Below are 24737 nucleotides of genomic sequence, written 5' to 3'. Positions count from 1 at the left end.
TTGGTTTCCATTCCAACATCCTGTTTGCCTCAACCTTCAACACGTGACTCCCCTGTGACAATGTCAGAGCTCTTGGACTGTCCATTGGTTTCTGTTGACTCCTCTGGCATTGCTTCTTGCAATGCCCTGAAGAGCTGAGGTACAGGCACATCTTCTAAGGATGCTTATACATTTTCTTCAGGCAGGAGAACCAGGCTTGCAGGGACCAAGCAAAGGGGTGGATGTCCAGTTTTTACAAAGCCAGACTGAAGAATTGGGTACCCCAAGAGAGGACCATACATTGAAACACTCTTTTTTTTTTCTTTTAGAGGCTCCCAGAAAGAGGATGCATAATCTTAAGCAAGCATCTGTTCTCTCAACTCTTTCATTGAAGGAAGTTAGAGAGGAACATTTTTCTTTCACCAAAGGAGTTTCAGCCCCTACAGTTGGGGTCTTCTCCTCAGTCAAAAAAGAAAAAGGTCACCCTGTCCTTCAAATTCTGATTCAGACTTTGATGTACAGAAGGTGAGCTTTGATTATGCTTCCCAGGTTTGTACTCCAGAGAATTGGCAATCTGAATCAGAAGAAAATATTTCTTTGGTTTCTGCAATGGAAGAATTATTCTTTGCTGATACTGTTAGCAGAATGTGAGAGTTATCTAAGTGGGAACAGAAGGAAATTTCTGAGACCCAGCCTTTAAACTACAACAAAAGGAAAAAAAGAAAAAAAAAATCTTGCTTTTTTCCCACTTTCTGAAAGTTAAGAAAGTTCAGTTACAGATTTGCTGTTCTGAACTGTTTGGAAGTTTCTAGAAGGCCAGTGCTTGCTTAGGCTAAAGGGAAATCTCTGTGTTCACCAGTGGGAGTGGTTAACACTGAACAGCCTGCCTGTCCCTGGAGGAGTGGTTACTACCTAGAAGCTGTAGTTTTATTGGCCATTTTGGGTCATTTCTAAACTTCTTGATCTGACTCTCTCAAAACCTGGCTGCCTCGTGGTTTTGGCGTCTTTTCAGGCTTGCTAGTTGTTGCTGAAGCACCTACCAAGGGGAGAAAACGCTGAGAGAAGAAAAGGAGCCACTTTTGTGATTTTAAGTATTTTCTTCTGATTTTTTGTTAAGTTTTACTGCTTTGCCGCCTACTTTTTGGCATTTTCCGGCTTGCTAAAGTTTATATCTGTAACAGTAACAGTACTTGGAACACATCTAGAGCCCGTTTACTGCATTTCCTGTGTTGCACTTAATTTAAAATCATTTTTTTCTCTAAAAAACTGCATTTTACCTGATTTTGGCCTAGCACTCAAGTGTGGGGTCATTTATTGCACTGTTGTGATTATTTTGCTGCTTGTGTATCTCTGCTACATTTAAACTACAACAAAAAGAAAAAAAAAAAAAATCATGCTTTTTTCCCACTTTCTGAAAGTTAAGAAAGTTTAGTTACAGATTTGCTGTTCTGAACTGTTTGGAAGTTTCTAGAAGGCCAGTGCTTGCTTGGGCTAAAGGGAAGTCTCTGTGTTCACCAGTGGGAGTGGTTAACACTGAACAGCCTGCCTGTCCCTGGAGGAGTGGTTACTACCTAGAAGCTGTAGTTTTATTGGCCATTTTGGGTTAGTTCTAAACTCCTTGATCTCTCTCTCTTAAAACCCTGCAACTCTCTTTTTGCGCGGTTTTGCGCACTGAGCAGCGTCGGGCAGCGCCGCCTAAACAGGTTTAAACTATTCCAGACTCCACAAAGTCTGCTCTTCACTTTTTCCCTTAGAACTGTTCAAACTCTCAAAGTAATCACTCTATTCTCTTTCTAAAGCCCTGCACTTGCTCAGCTCTTATAAGGAAACACTAACTAACTAAAGCACTACACCCACCTTGACTTCTCATAAGTATTAGGCTCCCGATTGGTCCTTCCCGATCAAGTGAAAAATCAGTTCCCTTCCCTAATCTGATCAGTAAAAAAACAGTTCCCTATACTAAGCTGGTATGTCCAAGGATCAGTTTCAAAGTTACTCTCCAGTCCAGGTGGTGAATCTGGGAATTTTGAGGCAATGTTACAGTTGCCTTATGTACACAGACAACCCTCTCCTCCTTCCAACAAACTCTAATACATGTGAGAGATGCAGTTACACAACCAAACTGGAGGCAGAGCTCTCTCAACCCAAGACTGGCACAGTCAGTCAGGAGGAAAAGGTAACCACCCACACCACAAATCCAGTCTCACACAGACCTATTGCATCTGTATACCCAACACATAAACACACAAAAACATACTCGGAGGCTTTAAATAAAAATCTGCCTAAACAGCAAAGACCTCCTAAGCAGATATCCAAGCAACAGCCTCCCCTCAACAATACCCACGAATCACATATCTCACAAAATCAGTGTGCTTCACAGTCACAGCCCTTAAGGCCAAACAACACACCAAATACACTTGTTATAGGGGACTCTGTTGTCTGGCACAATGACGTCCCGCTCACCAGACTGAACAAGGAGAAGGTCACTGTAAGCTGCCTGTCGGGTGCCAGAATCCGCCACATAACGCGAGCACTCAGGTCACTCCAAAGCAAGTACAAGTATGACTCCGTCATTGTCCATGCTGGTGTGAATGACCTGAGATGTACCTCCCTGGACTACATGAAAAGAGACATAGAGGAGCTCTCTGACCATGTAGCCCAGGCTGGTATGACCCTGACCTTAAGTAGCATCTTGCCCTCACCAAGAATGATGCCACAGTATAAAGACAAAATGATCAGTTTCAACAATTGGCTAAAGTATTGGTGTCATTCAAAGGGGATCCAGTGTCTGTCTGCCTGGGATGACATGCTCGACAAGCCACGTTGCTTCGCTAGGGACGGCTTGCACCTGTCACCCTTAGGCTTTCGTATGCTGGCCAAGGCTCTTGCCACCCCCATAGTGCCTTTTTTAGGCAAGGCTCAAAGGACAAACCCACCTCCATAGATAACCCAAGGATAAAAAAACTAAAGGTAATGCTACTCAATGCCAGAAGTCTAAACCTCAAGATGCACGCACTCAAGGCCCTCCTCAGTATGGAGAAACTCGATGTCTGTACAGTAACAGAAACCTGGTTCAAGGCTCCTGAGAGCATCCCAGCACTACCAGGTTATAACTCATACCATGCGTTTTGGCCCCCGAACTCGGACCGAAGCACAAAAGGAGGGGGAGTATCTATATTCATCAAAGATACCTACACCTCCAGGTTTGTGGCACTGCACGAAGCATCGGAAACCATCCATGTGCAACTAACAGCAGGCAAAACTGCCTTTCAGTTTGTAGCCTGCTACAGAACACCCTCCCTATTACAGGAACCCCACTTGGCATTCCTGAGAACACTGGAGAATATGAAGGTCTCTCCAAACACCATGTTATTGGGTGACTTCAACTACCCAAACATAAACTGGGAAAACTACTCAAGCCCAAACACCCTCACCCAATGGTTCCTTGAATTTATAAACTCTAATGCGATGGAACAACTGGTCACCACTCCCACAAGAGGGAACAACATATTGGACCTGGTCATCACCAACTTGGGGACTCTATGTTCCACACCAGAGGTAAACCCCTCATTGGTAAGATCAGACCATAAACAAATTTCCCTGGACATCCATATCACGTCCCCACCCCCAGCCAAGGAAATCAGGAATATGTAAAAGCAACCTTTAAAGCAGGAAAGCTGTAGCACAAATAAAACATCAGTTTGGGACAAGAATGTGATATAAAAGAACTTGAGCAAGAAGGAGTGCATAAATATTTGGGAAGTGATGAAGGCTCAACAATAAAACACCAACAAATGCGAATAAAATTTAGTAAGGGATATTTTAGAACACTTAATACTGAAAACAGCACTGACATCTATGAACAAAGTCCAAGCTATAAACCAGTTTGCTCTTCCTGTCCTAACTTAACAGCTTTGGAGTGATTGAATGGCCTCAAAAGGAGTTAGATAGGTTGGACAGGAAAACAAGGAGGATGCTTCATGCTGATCAAATGATGTATAAAAATCACTGCATACCAAGACTATATATTCCCCATTCTGAAGGAGGTGTGGGCAGCCTCGAAATTGATTACATATATAGATCTGCAATTATGGGACTGCATACACATCTGTTAACCTCTCAAGACCCAAATGTAGTGAAAGTTTTGAAACATGAGGAGAATAAGTCTAAAATGGGTTCCCTGCTTAGTTTTGCAGAAGCATATCGGCGTCAAGCAAGAATTGAAATCAGACCAGAAGTAGATAAAAATCAGGCAGCAATTGAATGTACCAAAAATAAAAGAAAGAATATAAGATGAAGGATCAGGTGAGAAAGCAAGAAATGTGGAAAATACATAAATATAGTTGCAAGTGTAGAAAACTCTTGGAACAACCTCATGTTTCAAGATCGAACACAGCAATGGTTCAGGAGGTGTGAATTTAAACCAAAAAACAAAAGGTTAATATTGGCGGCCCAAGATAATGGACTACGTACATGCTGATTTACAAAATACATTGCATTTTAAACCTAGCACACACGTGTTGGGGTCATTTATTGCACTGTTCTGACTAGTTTGCTACTTGTGTGTCTCTGCTATCCTTAAACAAAAAAATCTTGCTATTTTCCCATTTTCTATAATTTAAAAAAAGTGTTCAGTTACAGAGTTGCTGTTCTGAACTGTTTTTAAGTTTCTTGGAGGCCAGTGTTTACTTGGGCAAAAGGGAAGTCTCTGTGTTCACCAGTGGCAGTGGTTAACACTGAGCAGACTGCCTGTCCCTGTATGAGTGGTTACTGCCTAGAAACTGTAGTTTTATTGGCCATTTTGGGTCAATTCCAAACTCCTTGATCTCTCTCTCTTAAAAGCCTGCTGCGGCGTGGTTTGGCATCTTTCCAGGCTTGATAGTTGTTGCTGAAGCACCTACCAAGAGGAGAAAATGCTGAGAGAAGAAAGGAGCCACTTTTGAGATTTTAAGTATTTTCTTCTGATTTATTTCTTAGAAAAACTGCATTGCCGCCAACTTTTCGGTGTTTTCTTGCTTGCAAAAGTTGATATCTGTGTTAGAAACAGTATTTAGAACATACCTAGAGTCTGTTTATTGCATTTTTTGTGTTGCACTTAATTTAAAATCGTTTTTTCTTAAAATTGCATTTTACCTTCCTCTGACCTAGCACACACGTGTTGGGGTCATTTATTGCACTGTTCTGAATAGTTTGCTACTTGTGTGTCTCTGCTATCCTTAAACAAAAACCCACTTTCTATAATTTACAAAAAATTTCAGTTACAGAGTTGCTGTTCTGAACTGTTTGTAAGTTTCTTGGAGGCCAGTGCTTACTTGGGCTAAAGGGAAGTCTCTGTGTTCACCAGTGGCAGTGGTTAACACTGAGCAGCCTGCCTGTCCCTGTTGGAGTGGTTACTGCCTAGAAACTGTAGTTTTATTGGCCGTGTTGGGTCAATTCCAAACTCCTTGATCTCTCTCTCTTAAAATCCTACAACTCTGTTTTTGCACGGTCTTGCGCACAGAGCAGCATCAGGCAGCGCCGGTTGGCTGAGGTATACTATTCCTGGCTCCACAAAGTCTGCGCTGCAGATTTTCCCTTAGAACTAGGCAAGCCTCAACTCAAGTGCTTCAGATGAACTGCTCTTATTGCAGCACTTGCATAACCCAAATCAGCACTTGTCCAAATCTCCTAGACAGCACTATTATAATACAGCATAAGACCCTCGATTGTCCGCAAGACAAGTGAGATTTACTTTTCCAGGCATGTCCAGAGGTCAACTTCAGGTGTACTCTCCAGTTCATCTGGTGGAGTTGGACATCCTGAGGCAATGTCACAACTGCCTCTTGTATACAGACAACCCTCTCCTCTTACCTCTAGACACAAACACTTGTGAGAGATGTAAATATACAGCCAGACTGGAAGCTAAGTGCTCTCAACCCATGACTGTAACAGACAGTCAAGAGGAGAAGAGACACACTAGCATCACACAACCAGCCACACATGGATCTACAAAACAAGCACCGGCAAAACATACACATAAATGCATAAAAACATATTCAGAGGCACTAGATACTAATTTGAAAAAGAAACAGTGCCCTCCAAAGCAGACAAGCAAGCAACCTGCACCTCCAAACACAAGCCAGAAAACACATAATTCACCTCAGCAGTGTGCCTCATGACAGCCCCTAAGGCAAAACACCATACCCAACACGCTAGTAATAGGAGACTCTATAGTAAGCACACAGATGTTCCACTCACCAGGCTGAACAAGGAGAAGGTTACTGTCAGCTGCCTGTCGGGTGCTAGGATCTGCCACATAACACAGGCACTTAGGTCACTCCAGAACAAGTACAAGTATGACGCTGTCATTGTACATGTTGGTGTGAATGATCTAAGACGTACCTCCCTGGACTACATGAAAAGAGACATTGAGGAGCTCTCTGATCATGTAGCCCAAGCTGGTATGACCCTGACCTTGAGTAGTATACTACCTTCACCTAGAATGATACCACAATACAAAGTCAAAATGATCAATTTCAACAATTGGCTAAGCTTCTGGTGTCATTCTAAGGGGATCCAGTGTCTGTCTGCCTGGGATGACATGATAGACAAGCCTCGCTGTTTCACCAGAGATGGTTTGCACCTGTCACCCCTAGGCTTTTGAATACTGGCCAAGGCTCTTGCCGTCCCCATAGTGCCTTTGTTAGGCAAGGCTCAAAGGACAAACCAACCACCATAACCAGCACAGGTAACCATAAACTAAGGTAATGCTACTCAACGCCAGAAGTCTCAACCTCAAAATGCACACGCTTGAGGCGCTCCTCAGTATGGAGAAAATCGATGTTTGTGCAGTGACGGAAACCTGGTTCAAGGCTCCAGAGAGCACCCCAACACTACCAGGTTACAATTCATATCATACCTTCTGGCCTCAGTTACCGGATCACAGTACAAAGGGCGGAGGTGTATCCATATTCATCAAGGATACCCACATCTCCAGGTTAGTGGCGCAGCATGATGCCCCAGAGATCATCCATGTGCATCTATCAGCAGGCAAAACCACATTTCAAGTCATAGCCTGTTATAGATCACCCACCATGTCCCAAGATGCTCACTTAGAATTCTTTGAGGCATTGGAAAATATAAAGGTCCTACCCAACACCATAATTTTGGGTGATTTCAACTACCCTGGTATAGACTGGGTGAACTACCAAAGTTCTAACTCCTATGCCCAGCGGTTCATAGAATTTATAAATTCAAATGCCCATGAACAACTGGTATGTTCTCCCACTAGAGGGGACAACTTATTGGATTTAGTCATAACAAATATGGGCGCCCATTGTACCACACCCGTTATCACTCCCTCTCTGGTCAGATCAGACCACAAACTGATAACCCTGGACATCTTCACCCCTCCACCTCCCCCAGTCAAAGAATCCATCGTAAAAAACCTTTCCAAAGCAAACTTCAAACTACTTGCTTCAGAAGTGGAAAACTTCACTATTCCCTTGCAGAAGGATAATGATATCCAGGATGCAGAATCCTACACCAAGGCACTTTATATACATCTTCAGGATTGCATGGACCGTGCTATCCCAAATAAAACCAAGACTCCTTCCTCAAGCAAGAAGAAACCAGTCTGGTGGACCCCGGCCATAAGCAAACTATACAATAAAAGGAGGAGACTTATACAAAAAAAGGCCAAATCTCAAGTAGAAAAATCATCCCTAATCAGCATTAATAAGAAATTGAGGGCCCTCATCAAGTCAACTAAAGCCAATTTCGAAAAGAAAGTTGCCAAGGATGCCAAGGATAACCATAAGGCCTTCTATGGTTATGTCAAAAACCTAAATGGCAACGCTCAGGTCTGTTCTGAGCTAGTACAAAATGGAGCAAAATACACTGACCCCACTGACATTGCCAACATCTTGGCTGACAGGTTCAGTGCAAATTCCCCCCCCCTCCCCTCACCACCTACTGGGCCTATTACTATTCCAGGGGATTGTGTAACTCCAATTATTACTGATACGTTGGTTAACAAGGCTCTATCTTAAGCTAAAAACACTGCCTCCATGGGACCAGATGGTGTCCCTGGCTGTGTCATACGCGAGCTCCAAAATGAATTTAACCCCACATCTGAATACCCTGTTCAGTCTCAGCCTCTCGGCAAGATATGTGCCCATAGAATGGCGCACATCAACGGTGGTTCCGCTGCACAAGGGTGGGCCCACAACCGACCCTGGGAACTACCGACCAATAAGCCTGACCAGTCTGATCTGTAAGGCAATGGAGCGAATCATTATGGAACTCATAAATGGAGAGATTGGGAACCTCCAAACACTTGACCCCACACAGTTCGGCTTCGTCATGGGCAGATCATGCCTCCTGAACCTGGTGGACTTCTTTGAGACAGTTAGGCTATAGATAAGGGAAAGTAGGTACACACAGCTTACCTTGACCTTGTTAAAGCATTTGACACCATTCCCCATTCGGGTATTATTGATAAACTCACCAACCTGGGCATAAACCCTTACTTCATAAGATGGATTACAAACTGGCTCTCAGGCAGATCCCACAAAGTAAGAGTAGCGGAATCTATGTCCGAATCCAGACCAGTAATGAACAGTGTGCCTCAGGGCTCTGTCCTGGGGCCCTGGCATATACTTCTCAGAAGTACAGGCAAGCACTGAAGGGCTGTGGCTGACTAAGTTTGCGGACGACTGCAAACTGGGTGCTATAATAGAGTCTCCGGCTGACATGGATATCCTCCAGAAGGGCCTTAATGAGACTGATGCATGGTGTCAAAGCCATGGTCTCAAGCTAAATGCTAAAAAATGCGTAGTAATCCCCTTTGAAAAAAACAGAGTACCCGTGAACTACCACATAGGAGGTAACCCCCTGAAATCTGAAGAAGTAATAAGGGATCTAGTGACCTAAGTAGATAGTCAGCTTTCCTTTGATAACCATGTTGCCAAGATGGTTAGAAAATCCTTCTATGTGACCCATTTGATCATGAAAGGGTTTGCATCAAAATCTAAGGATGTAGTGGTGCCCCTCTACTCTTCCCTCATCAGACCCATTATTGAGTACAATGCACCAATTGGAATGTACCTGGCTAGGCATCTCCAGCAGCTGGAGAGACCACAGAGGTACCTCACTAAAAGGATTACTGGACTCAAACAGTTGCCCTATGCAGCACGATTGAAAAAACTAAGGCTTTTCTCTGTTGCATACCGCCTTCTCAGAGATGATCTCTGTCTAACATACAGAGCCATGTCCAACCCAGAACTGTTGAACATGCTCCATCTTAGCAAAACCAAATCTACTCGAGCTACACACTCTAGGGATATAAACCTCAGCACAACAATGAATAGAACATGCTGGAGGGATAGATTCCCTTCGCAAAGACTTCCCTTGCTATGGAACAAGGTCCCGATCTACATAAGACAGAGCCCCTCACTATCACTCTTCAAGAGGAACCTTGATGAGTGGATGGGTAATAGAAAGTTCACACCAGGGATCATGCCAACAGCTCTACTAGATAAGGGCCAAGGGTACTAGCTGCTAGATCAAGAGCCTAGGGAGCTAACCAAAGGGGCGGTGAATACCGCATACGTGGCTGGGCTAATATATGCCTTCGGGCAGATAGCCCAGTACCCACCTATGAACATGTGGGAGAAACAGACAAATGTAGGTGTTGTAAAACAGAACTGGAAACAGTCACACATCTAGTTGCTGGTTGTAACATACCAATGGCAGAAGGACTGTATACTGAAAGGCATAATAATGTGACAAGATTGTTGCATTAGGAATTGTGCAAACATTATGGTATTAAAGTGATTGAAAAACACTGGAAACATGAGCCGCAAAGCATTATAGAAAATGAGTTTATATCACTTGGGATCACCCCTTGCCAGCAGTTAAAAAAATAGATGCAAGAAAACCAGATATAGTAGTCCATGAAGAGAAGACAAAAGTAGCATTGATCATTGAAATTGCTATACCCAGTGACTGCAATGTCTTACGTATGGAGAGACACAACTTCATAAAATACCAGCATTTGCAGGGAAAAATGAGGGCAATTTGGAAGAAGGATTCCCAGACCATTCCAGTAGTAGTAGGAGCAACAAGTCTTATAAAAAAGAATTTACAATCATACTTGGATATTTTACCGATACATGTAACTCCTTACAAATTGCAGAAGGAGTCATTACTAGGCACATTGCGGGTAGTGCAAAGAGCACTTCTGGCTAACATCAAAGACTGAAACAATACTAATTTCATGAAATGTAATCATACATTGACTTAAGAATGGCGTCCATTCCCGTCATGGTATTAGAAACCCAAAAGACTTAGAGAATTTAAAAAAAAGAGAGTAAACCTTTTGGAATCTGGTCTGCATTGTAAGTTTCTTAATGTGTAGGCCTTACACTGAAGTAAGTTACTTACACACAAAATAAGCCTTTTGGAATCTGGTCCCCAGTGTAAGCTTCTTTATATATAGGCCTTACACTGGAAAAAGTTGCTTACACCAAGAACAAGCCTTTTGGAATCTGGTCCCCAGTGTCAGATTACTTATAGATAGGCCTTACAGTGGGTAAGTCACTTACACCCAAAACAAGAATTTTGGAATTTGATCTCTGGTGGAAGATTCTGTATGGAGAGGCCTTACACCACTGTAAGTCACTTACACAGAGAGCAAAACCTTTTGGAATCTGGTCTGTAGTGTGAGCTTCTTTATATATAGGCCTTTCACTGGAGTAAGTTACTTACATCCAAAACAAGCCTTTTGGGATCTGGTCCCCACTGTAAGCTTCTTTACAGATAGGTCTTACACTGGAATAAGTCACACCCAAAACAAGCCTTTTGGAATCTCATCCCTGGTGTAAGCTTCTTTGTAGACAGGCCTTACGCTGGAGTATTTACCAAGGTAAGTTTTTTAGAATGAGGGCAGGCTTACACTTACACTCAGAGTAAGTATTTTCCTATCTTACCCATAGTTTGCATTGTAATATTTAAGGACACAAAGCATCTGTGCTTACCCACTGTATGCCTTAAACAGTGAACAACAGTATAACCATTCCATGAAGACATACTCATTAAGGTGAAAACATATCACCAATAATTGTCTTGGTAAATTTGGGGTATGATTGACCTTTCATCCTTAGACACACACACACACACACACACACTGCAGTCATACTTAGCCTATTACTGCCAGTAGGATCAGCCCCTCATCCCACAAATACATCAGTCAACAATCTTCAACATATCCCTACCTACATTTTCAACTTTGGATGTACTGTATAAACAAGCTCATAGCTTGTACTGCACTTCAGATATGAGGAAGCCCACTTGTGTTAGAGCACAACACTTATCTTACTTCTGGAAATAAAGCCTTTTCAATGTTGTTAAAACCAAAATATGGATGAGATGAGATAAAGTGAATCCTGAAGTATATTTCAAAAGAGGATTTGATAAAGCTCATTTGGAAATTCTAAACACTTGAACTTTAACAACTGCTGTTCTTTTAACAGTTTTCCTTTGTAACTATTATTTTTAGTCCCTAAGTGTGCCATGCTGCTTCATAAGTAAACTTAAGGTTTTAAATTTAACTGCCCCCTTGGGTGGATTTTTCAGAATAAATTTAGCTCTAGAATTTGAGCTGGATTTATGGAAACACCTAATGGCTAAGTCCCAGTAGTAAAGACTACTTCAGCAGTGAGCTATTTGAACATAGATTCATAGGTGATTACTAGGCTAATGGCCCTAGGAGGCCTGTTTTAGCCTAGCCCTGTTTTCCCATTTGTAAAGGACAGGATAAATTACCCAGGGGCATATAGTTGTGGTTAGGTGGCACAGCATTTACAAGCTGCCTCTGCCAGTAGGGGTATAGGTGTCAGTCCAGGGGTACATTTCTGATTCCTCGTCCACTGGTCTGGGTTGCTTTTGAATAGGATCAGCGATGAACTCTACTTCACATGCCTGTTCCAGAGAAGGAACAATCTCTGAGACACATACCTGTCCCTCCAACACATTCTCTGTACTGTTTATTTTGTAAACAAGGTTTATGGCCTTCGAGTATTTCTATTGCTGGTAAACTTGCAGATGTGCAGCAAATCCTTTAGTGCTGGATCAGATGATGCCTTGTATGTCAGGCATAGATCTCTCAGTAGCCTGTAGAAGACTTTAATTTAAAGATAAGGCTGTGAGGCAGTCTGCATATTCCATGCAGTTTACGCCTTAAATTCTTTTTGTGAGGAGCCTCAGTTGGTGTTCCATTTGTTGCATATGCCTGGTAAGGTACATACTGAAGGGAGCAATGCAGTCAATGATCGGTCTGATAAGGGCTGAGCACAGTGGGATAATGACATCTTTGGACCTGGATGCCATACCCTTGCTTATAAGTTACACAGTATAGAATGATTTCCCATACAACAGTCAACACATGATGTTCAAAGGCCAAATCACTCTCAACATATCTTCTCAAGTCCCAACCACTGGATCTACTGTTAGTGGTATACTGTAAATGTGGTAATTCCCAGGGTGGCCAACTTTCCAAAGGATAATGTTATGCATTTTTTTGACATTTAGTGTTAGACCATGGCTCTGGCACCAATTATTAGTTTAAGACAAGCCATTTTGGAGGATGTTAGTGCCCTTGGGGGATTTTATAACTGTGCCAAGCTTGCAGTCATCTGCAGACTTGGTCAACAAGAGGCCTTTAATATTAGCTTTGACTTCCAAAAAGTAGATGCCAAAAGGAGCAGCCCCAGCATTGAGCCCTGAGGGACTCCAGTGGTGGCCTTTTTGTGGAGGTAGTCCCATGTACTGACTTTCTTTGCCCTATCTATGAGACAGTTGCTGTCTCAACAGGTGGTATAGGGGTTTACTTCTACCTTCAAGAGTTTGTCAACAATGCCTGAATGGGGAATATTGTTGAATGCTTTGTCCAGGTCAGGACAGGCAGTGTGTACCATTTTGCCTTTGTCCATAGGTTTCATGACTTTCTCAAAATGTCCACCAGGTTGAGCAAACATGATTTGCCCTTAACAAAACCAAACAGTGTTGGATTCAGTGTCTGAAGATTTCCTGTGTCTTTATTTATAATATTCATGATAATTATTTCCATTGCCTTATGTTTGAGACTATTTATAGTTATATGTCTGTAATTACCAAGGTCACTAGATGGACTGCCTTTGTGTAGAGGGATAACTGTTGCAGTCCTCCATCTGCAATGCCTAAATTCAGTTTGGAGACTTTGGTTGAACAGTGATCTTAGAGGTCTTGATAGGTCATGTTTTATGCTATTCAGCAGGCATCCCAGGATACTATCAGAGTCCATAGATACAGTATTTTGCCATGGGGAGCACACTGAGGACCTATTCGCTAGTGATAGCTAGGGAAGTCATGGTTGAGGATATCTCTTGGGAAGTGTTGGGGGAAGCTGGGTGAAATTTGAGCTAAATTTATCAGCCAATAGGTTTGCTGTATTCTCTGGTTCTTATAGGTGGTTCATTTACAATTAGTTCAGCACACTGTTGTGTATTACCTTTGAGGCCATGGGTATAGCTGAAGAAGGCCTTGTGGTTTTCCTTTGCCTGCAAGACTATTTTTACTTCAAATTTGGCTTTGGTGGACTTGATAAAATTCCTGAGTTGCTTATTTAGTTTGATGAGAGGTTTATTACCTTGTGGAACATTACACTTACTGGTTGTGACTACGGTTTTCTTCATTTTGTTATATAACTTGCTGATATTGCGATTCCACAAGGGTAACTTGGCCTTTGAGTTAGTCCTATGCTTATTTCAGGTGGATACAGCTGGATCAGTACAGCTGTTTTCATGTATTTATAGGGATTCTGTGAACAGTTCTGCATAGGCAGTGGAGTCCACATGGTTTGGGTGACTTGAAATTTTGCCAGGGTATCACTCAATAGTAGAGGATTGCCATGGAATAATTCCTAAATATTCTGGGTTAGATGGAATCACAGGTTAAGGAGAGATAGCTTTATGGTCCAACCTGACAACTGAGGATATTGCGCATGTTTGTGAGGATCAGGTCAAGCATGTTGGCACCCCTAGTGGGTATATGGACTAGCTGGTCCAGAGCATTTTTGTTGGAAGGTCCATGAATTTCTGGGCCTGCATATTGGATGTTGTGTATTTCCCAGTTTATAGTGAGATAATTAAAGTCACCCGGGAATATAGTGTGGATTCAATGCAGAGTGACATTTGGGTATGTGGTATGGGTATCCTGAGTCATAGAGGGGGACCAATAGTTTGCATTGATGTGGTTTGGGACTTTGCTTATAGTGAGCTAGACATCAAGAAGCTCACATGAGTTATACTAACTGACCAGTCTTGAAGTATGACTGTTTTTGATGAATATTGAGACACCTCCACCTTTCATCCCTTCCTGTGCAGTACTGGTCTAAATGTGTGGAATGCTTTATAGCCTTGCACTTCTGGGGTGCTCCCCATGGCTTTAAGCTATGTCTCCATAACTACATACATGTCTACAGTCTCTAAGGTGAGGAGAGCTTGCAGGGAGTGTTTTTTTTTTGTTTTGTTTTGTTTTGATTTGATTCCTGGCACTGAACAGTAAGAACTTTAGGTTATCCTGGGTTGGTTTTGCTATGTTGGAAGGTTTATCAAGTTGGCATTGACTAAAAAAGGCACTACGGGGATGGACAACATTGTAGCCAGTACTGAGAAACCTAAAGGGGACAAGTGCAGACCATCCTTAGTGAAGCATTGTGGTCTCACAACCATATCCCTCCAAACTGACAAATATTGTATCCCCTTCAAATGACACCAAAAACTAAGCCAATTGTTAAAGTTGATTGTCTTTTGCTCATATTGTGGTATCATCTTTGGAGAAAGTAGAATGGTGCTCAGTGCTAGCCTCATACTAGCCTGTGATGCATAGTTCAAGAGCTCCTTCATGTCTGTCTTCATGTAGTCCAGAAAGGTGGCTCTCAGGTCATTTGCACCCACATGTACAATGTCAAGAGTTGTACTGGTACTTGTGGTTCAGTAACCTGAATGAGTGCGTGATTTGGCAGCCCCTGGCCCCTGAAAGGCAGCCGACTGTGACCCTGACCTTGCTTAGCTTAGTGAGTGGAACATCTGTGTGTCTCACGATGGAGTCATCCATGAATGGAACATTCATTTCTGTAGAGGTTTGAGACACCATGTTTTGAAGGTGTATGTGTCATGATGGATGTTGATTTGGTAGGATGTGAGGTTGCTGAGGAACCCCATTTTAGCTGCATCTAGGAGGCCTTTGAGGTTTGGGCAGATTACTGTTTAGAACCTTACCATATGTGAGTCTGTGTACTTAGTGTGAGGAGCAGGTAGAATGTGGTGGTGTGTGTTTCTGACAACCTTTTTGGTAATTGTAGTGACCATTTGTGAGAGCCTTGCCTCCACTGACAATGTTTAAGTACATCTCTCACAGATTATAGCCGAGTGTTCAAGAATTAGGTGGTTCTCAGTAAACATGAGACAGTTGCTACATGCCACGCCAGCTGTTTGTTGACTTTATCCCAAAGAAACAGGAGACAAGCAAACCAAACTGTCTTCTGAAGATGGGCATGCTCGGTTATAAAAAAATTGAAGAACCTTATAGAAAAAGGTTAAGGTACACTTTGCAAGAGTAAATTCTATGTATGTAGCTTTCTGTAGGTATGTCTTTGCTTAAAGTATTTGTATAATAACCACATTTAGGTCAAAAGATCTAAACAGTTACCACTTTGTGATTAGTCTGTGAACAGTAGGTTGTAATGCAACACTGGTAGTTAAGATATTATCTATACATTGTATTAACTTGCCATTAACAAAACATAATTATAATTTATTTGCAGTATTCTGACAGTATTAATCAGTCACTCTGTGTCTTTTCACATAGTGTGGAGATTATTGTGACAAAATGCATCTTAGAGGCTTTGTATATGCATATACATGCTATGGAGAGGGACACGTAATGTAGCAAGTGTGATGCTGTGGGTGTGATTTCCTTTGGCTTCATGAAAATTGATAGTTTTCACTGTGTGAGCACTTTCATCGTTGCTTCAAATCAAAACTGCATGCTATGTTACTTTTTTCTAAAGCAACATGTAGAACAGCATGGCAGGATATATTATTTCATTGGTTGACATACTGTTTTAAGGCTTTCGCTTATATTCAGTCTTTCAAAGACTGTCACTCATTTAGCACAAAGGTTCAGGTGACATCTGTTGCACAATTTATAAAATTTAATGCAGACTGATATAGTTTACATTACTTCAGAATTTAGGTAGTGTCTCAGAAGTAAGATCATGAGATTTTGCTGCCCTTTTGGCAAAGTTGGGGAGCTCTTATTTTTGATGCTAATTTAACTAATGGCTTGAGAACCAGTGGGGTAACTGAGGTCGGGGGATTGAGGTAATAAAGTGCTGTGGTGACAGTATCACAGATACACTGTAAGATTTTTTTTTAAGGTAAGCTGTAATGGCTACATTTGTCTTGCTTCCCACCAGACAAGTTAATTACGGGAAGAAAGGGCAGCATTGGATTAGCAGTAGTTCAGGAGCTAAAACAGATGCTTCCCTAAAGCATCGGGGAGGGACTGCTTTGCACAAAGCAGCTGTATACAACTGAGTGCAGATGACATTAGAAGGCACAAAAATAGAGCATTTTTGCCATTGCCTTAGTAACGATGATGGTTCAGGTCTGGATGGGCATTAGCCATTATCTTCAGTATCTAGTGTTTCTATATAAAGCATACAGAAGACTATAGTCAGTAAAACATTACTGTGCAAGCATTTTTTATTCAAGTTAAATATCCTGAGACAGTTTATCTCCTTAACTTGATGTTTTACATCTGGCATTATTCATAGTACAAATCGGTATGGACAACTCACTCTTCTGAAGAGTTCAGCCTCTCAAGATTGTTTCTCCAGTTCTGGTGGTAGAATGCCAGTTCTATTTGGTTACAATATGGTATCAGGATGTAAACTACGGTAAGCAGTTATTCATTGCTATCGGCATGAGAAGTGAAGTCTTAAGTCTTAAATATAAGCACATAAGGAGCACCTTTGTAAAACTAATAAAAAAAAATACTCAAGTCAGCTGACAGTGAGTTTTGACAGCAGCTGATTGTCTTTTTTTTTCCTTGATCTTTCCTGTTGCTACTGCATGACAAGTTTGCGGTTGCTTCCTTCCCCCGTTGTGTCTGGGATAGTCAACCTGGCAGCCAGTTGGGGTTTACCTCCCATTACGTCCTCATGCCCTTATGCCAGTCTTGAGTAGATCTGCCACAATACTGGTCTCATCTGCACATACTCCCTTCTGTGCATACCTTTGTAGTGGTTAACAGTGCAAATATGGTACCCTAACCCTTTATGATGGCTTCTGCTAGCCTCTCCAAACATCACTTAATTCTAGTGAACTGTACTCTGTCTTCCCAGGATAGGTGATCCAGCAACAGCCATTTATTCTATGTCTTGGTTACAATATTTTTAAGAGCTGACAGAAATCAATCAAAACCAGGAGGCATTGCAGTTATCTACAAAAATAGACTCCAGCTTATTCTGTCCCCTCTCAATTCAATTACATAGAAACTGTCATCACAGACCTCAAACTTACAACTACAAATCTCTATCTATAATAATTGTTTATATCCCTCCCAGTAGTAACATCAGTACAGCTGAAGACTTTTTCTCATAAGTCTCTTCTAACATCTCACATGAAAAAATTGTTCTTGCTGACTTCAGTATTGATTGGCTCTTCATTAACACACAGCACCCTCTTGATGCTATATACCTTTATGGTCTCACACAGTTGATGAAATCTACCACCCACTATAACAAAAATTATCACAAAGGTACAGCTATAGATTGGATACTCACCTTTTCCCCAGGCAGTATCTCCTCAGGCTGTCTGTCTGATACTGTAAGAGACGACCTCCCAGTATTTATCTGAAAGCAAAATAACATCCTTAAACAGCAATATCTCTGTGCAACCTTTCTGACTCCTATATTGATAAATATGTCTCTCTCCATCCATATGGCTGAATATTTCTGTGAAAATGATCCCTACTAAAATATCCCACAGTAGATGAAGCTGTAGCTGAATTAGGTAAAATGTTCCTTAGCATGTTAAACCAGCTAGCACCCCCCCCCCCCCAACAGAACTACATGAGTAAAAGCCAACCAAGCTGCATGGCTAACCAGAAGTACAAAACCACTTATGAAACAAATGGACAAAGCCTGGAATGTCTGGACTCTAAAAAGAGCCCAAACAAACCTTCAGTATTTAAATACCTTAGAATGTACACTAAATCCCAAACCTGCCCAGACAAGAAAAAAACTATTACACAGACCCCCAATCAAAAGATCTAAAAAAAAAAATAAATCGTTCTGGTCTGTATGAACTAAATTCTGCACCCAGGCCACATCACTTAACCCACAGCCCTCCATAAATAACACACTGCTGACCTTTTTAGCTCCCAGTTCACTCAGTCTAAGCTCTTACAAATAACACATCATCATCTACCCTTCACACCTCGTCCTCTGCTCCCACTCTTCCTCATACTTTCCCTCTCCAACCAGTCCCCACCAATACCATCAAAAGACTCCTCATCAAGCTGTCTACCTCACTTTCTCCTGACAACTTACCTGCTGAATATATAAATGCTGCTGAGGCAATAGCCCACTCTGTCTCTATACTAATAAATTGCTCAATTAAAGAACCCTATGTACCTCATCTCTGGAAAAATGTTATATATTACTCCTGTATAAAGTTGGCACCATCGCAGAATTTTCTGTAAACCAATTGCTATCTTATCACTACTGCTAAAAGTACTTGAGAAATGTATACACTCTCAACTGACAATGTATCTCCTAAAACTCCCTTCTTTCCCCATTTCAGTATAGCTCCTCACTCCCACCTCAGTATCTCCACTGCCCTACTAGATTTAACTAATAAAGTTAGCAAACATAGGAATGAAGGCAAACTAGTGTCAGCTGTCTTTCTTGATTTAGCCAAAGCCTTCAGTACCATCTTTTACTCCATTTTCCTTTATAAACTCTATATTCTAGGACTCTGTAACCTTTCCCCTGGCCTGGTTCCAAAGGTATCTCTCAAACATATCACAGGCTGTCAAATAGCAAAATAAATTGTCCTTCTTTCTTCCATTATCCACAGCCATTTCCCAAGACTCTGTTTTCGGCCCCATACTCTAACATTTTCATCAACAATCTTTTTTCAGCCAGCAGATCCAGCCCCATTGTCCAGAATGACAAATATTCTACCATCATCTGTTGTGCTCAAAACCTAGTCAGCCTTTAGCAAATTACACAGGAATCCTTCAACTCGGTAGAGACCTAGCTGATTAACACTCTGCTATTTCTCCATCCCAACAAAACCAAAATTAATATTCTTCATAAAGATCACTGCTACAATTGTGCAAGGAATATTGGTTATATCCTGCTAAGGATATAACAGCTAGCCAGCTTACAAAACTTTCAGGGCACCTACTACACAAGCAAACAGTCAGCTCAAGCTGACTAAAAGTAAGGTTTGGGTGCTAAGCCCTTCAGAGCTTTCTTCCCGCTACATAGAGCACTCCTCTGCAGGTTTTTGAGTATTAGTGGTCAGCTAATGTTGTTTCATATCTGGGCAAATAAGTTTCCTTGGGGAAAAAAACCTTCCACTTTACTATTTATGACAGAAAACATGGTCTATATGTAAAACTTATTTAACTAAGCTAGGAAAAAGTGTTTAAGGCTGACTTTCACAGGACTTCTGTACACTTTTAAACAGGGGCATTACTTTTTTACTTTTGTGTTAAAATGTTGTTAAAACTAACTTTAAATTATTTTTTCCTGTGCTAAAAGTTCTGTTATTTTACATTTGGTACTAGGGTAAGTGTTAAAGTGTTTCTACTGTGTTTTAATGGGAGATAGTTATTTTTTTACAACTTGCCTGTTTTACAGACTATTGCTGCCAGGCTTCCTTGGGAATCAGGCACCTTTTTTGGCTTAAACATGGAACAACCTACCTATTCCTCTGCCTTCTTCCAGCCACAAAAAGAAAAAGTCTGTTAAGCAGCCTTTTGCCATCAGAGTAGGCTAGTAAAATGCCTCAGCCACAGGTGGTATCTCTGCTATAGCCAAAGATGATGCCCTGGACCACACATCTTTTTGGTCTCCACAAGTGTAGTCCCTATAGCCGCTATGGACCGGGAGTTAGACATGTCCTTTGCAGTTGTTGGTGAGCAAGTGAGAGATATTTATGTTGGTCCTGGAAGAAAGGGCAGAGAATACCACTCCGCTTAGCCAAAAAGTTGTGCCCACCCCTAGGGAGGTTTTTGCTAGCATGAGTGATCAAGCATTTACAAGCTTCCACTTTCTAAAATAGACATAGGTGGCAGACCAGTGGTAAATTTATAGTTAGACTTCTGCAGTTAGTGTCTGTTTCTTCAGAGTCATGTCAAAAAATAAATAAAAACTTAAGCATACATCTTCTCCTTTCTCAGTTACCCTGGACAGGAGTAATTTATTGGGCTTAGATCTTGGTTTAGTACACTAAATTCCAAACCAACTCAGACAAAAAAAAAAAACTGTTGCACATGCCTCTGATTGAAAAATCTAAAAAACTCAAAATCTTGGCCCTTCTTGTATGGCTGTTTCTGATAAAAGAAAAAGGATTATTTTGCTGAAAAGATTCTAGAATTTGAACCTCAGAATGATTTTGAAAGCACAGATAGTGTTATCTTCACAGAATTTTGATTCAGATTCTGAGGTGAATGTGGCTTTGAATAATTTCCTTATATCTGAAAGTGTTTACATAGTGAATCACTTGTTTCTGTGAGATGTTCCTCACTCCCTCAGGAAATAGTATAATTTGTTATAACTGGAATTTCTAGACCATCCTATTCCTTCAGTCATGTCTGCTTTTGGAGATTGTTTTTGTCACAGCCTGCAATTTCCCTGGTAGCCAGCGTGCTGCCCCCCCCCCCCCCCAGAAGAAGAGCTGATGTACTATACAAAGTGTCTCAAGCTTTTTAAGTTTTTACGCTCTCTCCCCACAGCTTATATAGCAGGTATTTATTTTGTAACTTCAGCTGCTGCAAAATACATGGCTAATGGTAATTCCCCTCCTTCTGACAAGGATGTAAATGCTTTTAATAAGTTTGGATAAAAAGTGTATTCTTGTGCAACATTTCTTTTTAGAAATCTCAGCTGTCACGCTCATATGCTGACATTTATGCTTGCTTATGGCATCTATTTCAGAAGTCTGTTTTGTGTAGCTAGGTATCTTCTATGTCTGAAACGACTATCCACTGTTAGAAATGTGCTTATGATTCTGCTACTGCCACTGGAACTGTTATGAGGAGGTTTGCCTGGCTGCATTCTCAAATTCTCCCAGAGGATGGCATCAATGAGATTTTGAATTCTTCCTTGGATAGGGAACTAGTTTTTGGACTGTCTGCTGCAGAAGTCATTGAAAGGTATGGTGAGAGAGGAAAGCTGGTAAGTAATCTCTCAGATGTTCTGCACCCCCTTCTCAAAGTTTACCAAGGGATTTAATTGTTTCCTCCACAGTTTTCTTTAAAAAGGCAAAACAAACAATGCCAGCAAGTTCCTAGCAAGAAAACTTTTAAAAAGCAATAGCAGGAAGGTTCCAAAAAAAAATAAAAGTAGCTGGACCCCCCCCCCCAAAGATAAAGGGCAGTGTAAATAAGTCTGAATGACTATATGAAGAATTTCCAGCTTCCCCCTACAACCATGACATTCTTTTAATCCTTCCAGAAGCTCTGAACCCACTAGAAGCAGTATTCAGTTGTAGCCTACAAGCAGGCTTTGTGCCAAGCAAATTGAAGACTGCAGCTTTTATCCCCCTGCTTAAGGTCAGGCCATCCACAGATCTGGGAAGCTACTTACCCGTAAGCCTGACTAATCTCATATGCAAGTCCATGAAAAGAATAATCATGGGAGTGATAACCGATGATATAGGAAATTTTCAGACACTGGATCCAACCAGTTTGGTTTTGTCAAGGGCAGGTCATACTTACTCAACTTGGTGGATTTCTTTGAGTAGGTCACCAAGGCAATGGACCAGGGCAGAATGTTGCATACTGTGTTCCGTGACCTGCCCAAAGCATTTGACACAGTATCCCTCTCAGGCATTATAGACAATCTCATGAAACTAAAGAGGAGTCCCCCAGGGCTTAGTGCTCTGGCCTCTCCTTTGTGGTGTCTTCTTCTCTGAAGTCAAGGCCAACACCAAAGGTCTCTGGCTGATCAAGTTTGCAGACAGTAGCAATCTAACCACAATCACAGAATCCCCCAAAAATACTAACATCCTTCAAAAAGGCCTTACAGACAAATAACTAATGCCAGAGTTATAGTCTAAAACTTAATGCCAAAAAATGCATAATAGTATCTTTACTGAAGTGATAACACACCCCTAAGAGTTCACCCTGTGGTCAGGAACATGAAAACACACATAGACAGAGACTCGGCCTTTGATCTTCACTTCATGTGTCTATGTAGTAAAGAATTCATTCCATATTGCACAACTTAAAAGCAAGGATATGGCATTTAATTCCAAAAATGTCATTGTGCTGTTTCTTTCAGCCCTCATCAAACCAGCCATTGATGCAGTAGGCTGTGGGTTCTTTTCCCACACCGGATAGCTTAGGAGTGCTGCACTCTTGAGTGTGCTGTCCTTCAGATGAAATATTAAACCAAGGCTCCATCTGTCTGTCTCGGTGGTAGCTCAAATGGATGTAAAAGATCCCGTGGCACCTATTGAAAAAAATAAGGGTTCTTTACTTTACACAGTATAGTAAACATCATTTATATATTTATGGAGTGTACATATTTATAGGCACACGCACATTTCTATTTTTTTTTACTGTTTATCTTTTTTCTTATAACATCTTCATTGTTATTCTTCAATAGACCCCCATTCCTTCCACAGCCATAATCTTATTTTTCAGCAAAATCCATTACCTACTAAACAAAATTTCGCACAGTCTTTCTTTCCAAATAATCCATATTACATAAAATAAATCCTTACCATTTTCACATATTCATTTTTATTCTTACAATAACCATACATAATTATATTTGTATCTATATTATGTCATTAATATTCTCAAACAATTTCTTCACAACTTTTTCCAGAGTTTCAACACTCTTTTACATTTAAACAAAACAAAAAAAATGAATGAAAATATTACCACCACACCATGAAAGCCACTCCCTGAGTAAATCTGATATAAGAAACCAAAGACAAAAATCGGGAGTGTGCTGGAGCAGGCAGCAAGTTCTTGCATAGATGTATGTATATCAGTAGATTGTAGTATCGTCTCTGAAGAACTGATATACCAAACACTTTTCAGCTCAATACTATAACACTTTTCACTTCAAAAGTATGTGTCCATGGATAATTTTACTTCACCAAACCAAAGTTTCACTTCACCAAAACGATCCAGATGCTTAATCCACAGTACAAATACACATAACCAAGCAGTTTCAAATAATCACGATGGCTTTATTAACAAAAAAAAAATGCTCTGTTGTCTGTTCCTCCACACAAAATAAACAAACTCTTTCAATTTTCTTTTTCTGTGGCATATTTCCCTTAACTGGTAAATTATTTATTACCAGTCTCTGTAGAAAATCCTGAGACTCCGCTGTCTTGGTATATCACTTTTTACTTTAATCACTTCTTCTGGCAAATTTTCCCATGGATTTACATAAATTGTATTGCTTTATCACCCTATTATACCACATCCTTCTATCTTTTTTCCTGTATCATCAATTTTTATTTTCCATGTTAGCATTTTTGTTGATAATTTTTAATTTCTTTACCTGTTCTTTTTCTCTTTTACTTCTCTTTCATGTGTGTACTAGACTAAAGACCACTAGGGCCTTTTTAAGCTTATGCCATGCATCTCAAGTCTCTGACAAGTCCTGTTACCCTTCGTAAGTGTAAGCAGGGGGTTTTGAGAGAAAACATTTACAAACAGGGGCCTGGGAGATGAACCATTTACAAGCTACCTGTGTCCAAAGACATAGGTGCCAAACCAAGGACGAATTTCATGTTCCCTATTCAGTTGACCAAGTTACACTTGAATTGCATAAGGGAGGAGCTCTGCTTCACATGGATGGGGGAGCTTGTTCCAAAGAAGGGGTAGTCTCTGGGATATATAACTGTATCTCCAGCAGGTCTATTTATATCACAGGCAAAGTTTAACTCTTTAGACTGGATAATTATGGTGCTGTTTATTTTGAGGATTTGCAGGAGGTCCATTTGGGTAGGGTTTGACAATGCGTTGTATGCCAGGCATAGACCTCCTCTCAACAGCCTGTAGGAGACAGAAAACAGGGATAGGACTTTGAGGCCATGTGCATAGGACATGTTACTTATTTCATGTATTCTTTTAGGGAGGAACCTCTGTGGGCATTCCAGTTGTTGAATATGCCTGGTTAGGTACATACCAAAGGGAGCATTGTACTCAATGACAGGTCTGATGAAAGCTGAGTACAGTGGAACAATGACCTCCTTGGACCCAGCTGCCATAGTTTTGTTTATAAGTAGCACAACATGGAATAATTTCCTCACTACTGTAGACACATGATGGTCAAAAGCTAGCTTATTGTCTGTGTATGTCCCCAAGTCCCTGAGTTCTGGGTCGACTCTAAGGAGTGTGTTGTCAGTATGATAGTTACCAGCGGTGGATGACTTCCCAAAGGATACCATTATGCATTTCTTGGCATTTAG

The 24737-nt window shown here is 41.1% G+C and overlaps 1 protein-coding gene across 1 annotated transcript in view; it reads left to right on the top strand.

The window, feature by feature from the left end:
- TCTN1 (tectonic family member 1) overlaps window positions 1–24737 on the top strand; it is a 1166238-nt gene that overhangs the window by 939319 nt on the left and 202182 nt on the right. The window contains exon 12 of the mRNA XM_044068635.1: window positions 16820–16960. Coding sequence (XP_043924570.1) covers window positions 16820–16960 — 141 coding nt within the window. The remainder of the gene's footprint in view (window positions 1–16819; window positions 16961–24737) is intronic.

The sequence above is a fragment of the Protopterus annectens genome, chromosome 4.part0 (genome assembly GCF_019279795.1).
Source record: "Protopterus annectens isolate FY-2018-M chromosome 4.part0, PAN1.0, whole genome shotgun sequence".
Lineage (NCBI taxonomy): Eukaryota > Metazoa > Chordata > Ceratodontiformes > Protopteridae > Protopterus > Protopterus annectens.
This window is presented reverse-complemented; position numbering and strand designations above follow the sequence as displayed.